At 28.9% G+C, this 2,201-nt stretch overlaps 1 protein-coding gene across 1 annotated transcript in view; it reads left to right on the top strand.

Moving 5' to 3' along the window:
- The first annotated feature begins 1,394 nt into the window (after positions 1–1,394).
- Positions 1,395–2,201, top strand: part of LOC111678847 (tetraspanning orphan receptor) — a 4,985-nt gene continuing 4,178 nt past the window's right edge. The window contains exon 1 of the mRNA XM_046955793.1: positions 1,395–1,419. Coding sequence (XP_046811749.1) covers positions 1,395–1,419 — 25 coding nt within the window. The remainder of the gene's footprint in view (positions 1,420–2,201) is intronic.

Raw genomic sequence — 2,201 nt, 5'->3', positions numbered from 1 at the left:
TAGTCTTTAGTCTAGTATATAGTCTAGTCTGTAGTCTACTCAATAGCATAGTCTATAGTCTAGTCTTTAGTCTAGTCTATAGTCTAGTCTTTAGCCTAGTCTATACTATACTCTAGTCAATAGTCAAGTCTACAGTCTAGTTTTGTCTATAGTCTAGTCTATAGTCTAGTCTGTAATCTAGTCTATAGTCTAGTCTATAATCTAGTCTGTAATCTAGTCTATAGTCTAGTCTATAGTCTCGTCTATAGTCTCGTCTATAGTCTAGTCTATAGTCTAGTCTATAGTCTAGTCTATAGTCTAGTCTAGTCTATAGTCTAGTCTATAGTCTAGTCTATAGTCTAGTCTATAGTCTAGTCTATAATGTAGTCTATAGTTTAGTCTTTAGTCTAGTCTATAGTCTCATCTCTAATCCAGACTACTGTCTAGTCTAATGTCTAGTCTATAGCCTATTCTATGATCTAGTTTATAGTCGAATCTCTAGTCTATGGTCAAGTCTGTAGTCTAGTCTTTAGTCTAGTATAAAGTTCACTATATAATATAGCCTATAGTACAATCTACAGCCTAGTCTATGATCAAGTTTATAGTCTAATCTCTAGTCTAGTCCATGGTCTACTCTATAGTCTAGTTTATAGTTTAGTCTTTATATAAAGTATTGTCCAGTCTAATTTATAGTTTTGTATATAGTCAACTCTATAGTCTAGTCTATTTTATAGTCTATAGTCTAGTCTGTTTTATGATCTATAGTCTAGTATATATTGTTGTCCTTAATCTAAAGTCTAGTGTATAGTGCAGTTAATAGTTTAGTCTATATTTTAGAGTCTAGTGTACAGTCTAATCTATATGAATGTATGTAGTTGAATCCATAATCTAGTCTATTGTATGTCTATAGTATCACTAGTCTAGTTTATATTAAAGTATATTGTAGTCTACTTTCTTGTCTGGTCTATATTCTAATCTCTAGTCTGGTCTATAGTCTAGTCTTTAGTTAACACTAGTATGAAATCTAGTCCATGGTCTATTCTATGGTCTATTCGATAATCTAATATGTACGCTGAGCAAAACTTATGAGTATTTTTGTAGGGTATTAATAACTAAACTACAAAATCTTTGTTCCCAATTTACAAATACAAAAATCATTCAATATGCTGCAAACTAAAAAAAGTATCCACAATATTCAAAACTTAAATGTCTACTTGAAAATACATTAATATGAAGTACAACTAAAAAGGATTTATGAAGGATTTTTTCTGCTTATTTTATAAAAATAAAAATTGTAAAAAATACAAATACAAAAAACAACAAAAACGTTAGTACTATGAGTTGGTAGCTACAATTCCATGATACAGAGGAGGATGAGGAAAAATTGTTAAATTGTTAAAAACTTTAAATAGTAAATGTTACACGCTTTTATGTACATAGGTATGTGTGTTCAATTGTGGCATAACAATATAAGGATTTATGTTGTGTGTGCACTATTATCAAATAAACACTCATACTCACTAATGTTGGTATAAACTTGAATTGAATTTATATATGTATGTGTAATTGTTTATGTTGTGTTCATTTTTCGAGTATTTTTTGGTAAATCTGTTATATGTACAGTAGTGCAAAAACAAATCAACATGCATAAGTGCTTTTCTACAATAATTTGTTGATAGAGTTGTACGTGTGTACGAGATAGTGTGTGTGTATGTTTTATATGTTTCAGTTAGTGTTGTGTTCATTTACAAAATTTACAGCATATTTTTGGGCGAAAAACACTCTATATATATGTACGTTAAAGCAAAACATACTCTAACAATAACAACAACTGCAGCATTAATGTTACAAAACAATAACAGCAATTGCAACAACAACAAAATATCTACAAAAATAATAAAGACCATATAACACTTAACACATGCATTTACACATTATAACGAATAAATATTAATGTATTTTGACTCTTTATCCAAATAGAGTATCAAAAACAAAAATAATAGAAATCGAAAACTGCAATGAAAATGAATTTTGGACGGAATTCAATATTTTGCAACAATTTACAAAACTTTTAAATTGTAAAAATATAAATTTAACTATACAGAATCAGGTCAAGTCTATAGTCTAGTCTATAGTCTAGTCTATAGTATAGTCTATAGTCTAGTCTATAGTCTAGTTTATAGTCTAGTCTATAGTCTAGTCTATAGTCTAGTCTATAGTCT

The sequence above is a fragment of the Lucilia cuprina genome, chromosome 6, assembly GCF_022045245.1.
Source record: "Lucilia cuprina isolate Lc7/37 chromosome 6, ASM2204524v1, whole genome shotgun sequence".
Classification (NCBI taxonomy): Eukaryota; Metazoa; Arthropoda; class Insecta; order Diptera; family Calliphoridae; genus Lucilia; species Lucilia cuprina.
Note: the sequence above shows the minus strand (reverse complement) of the source record. Positions and strands in the feature narration are given on the sequence as shown.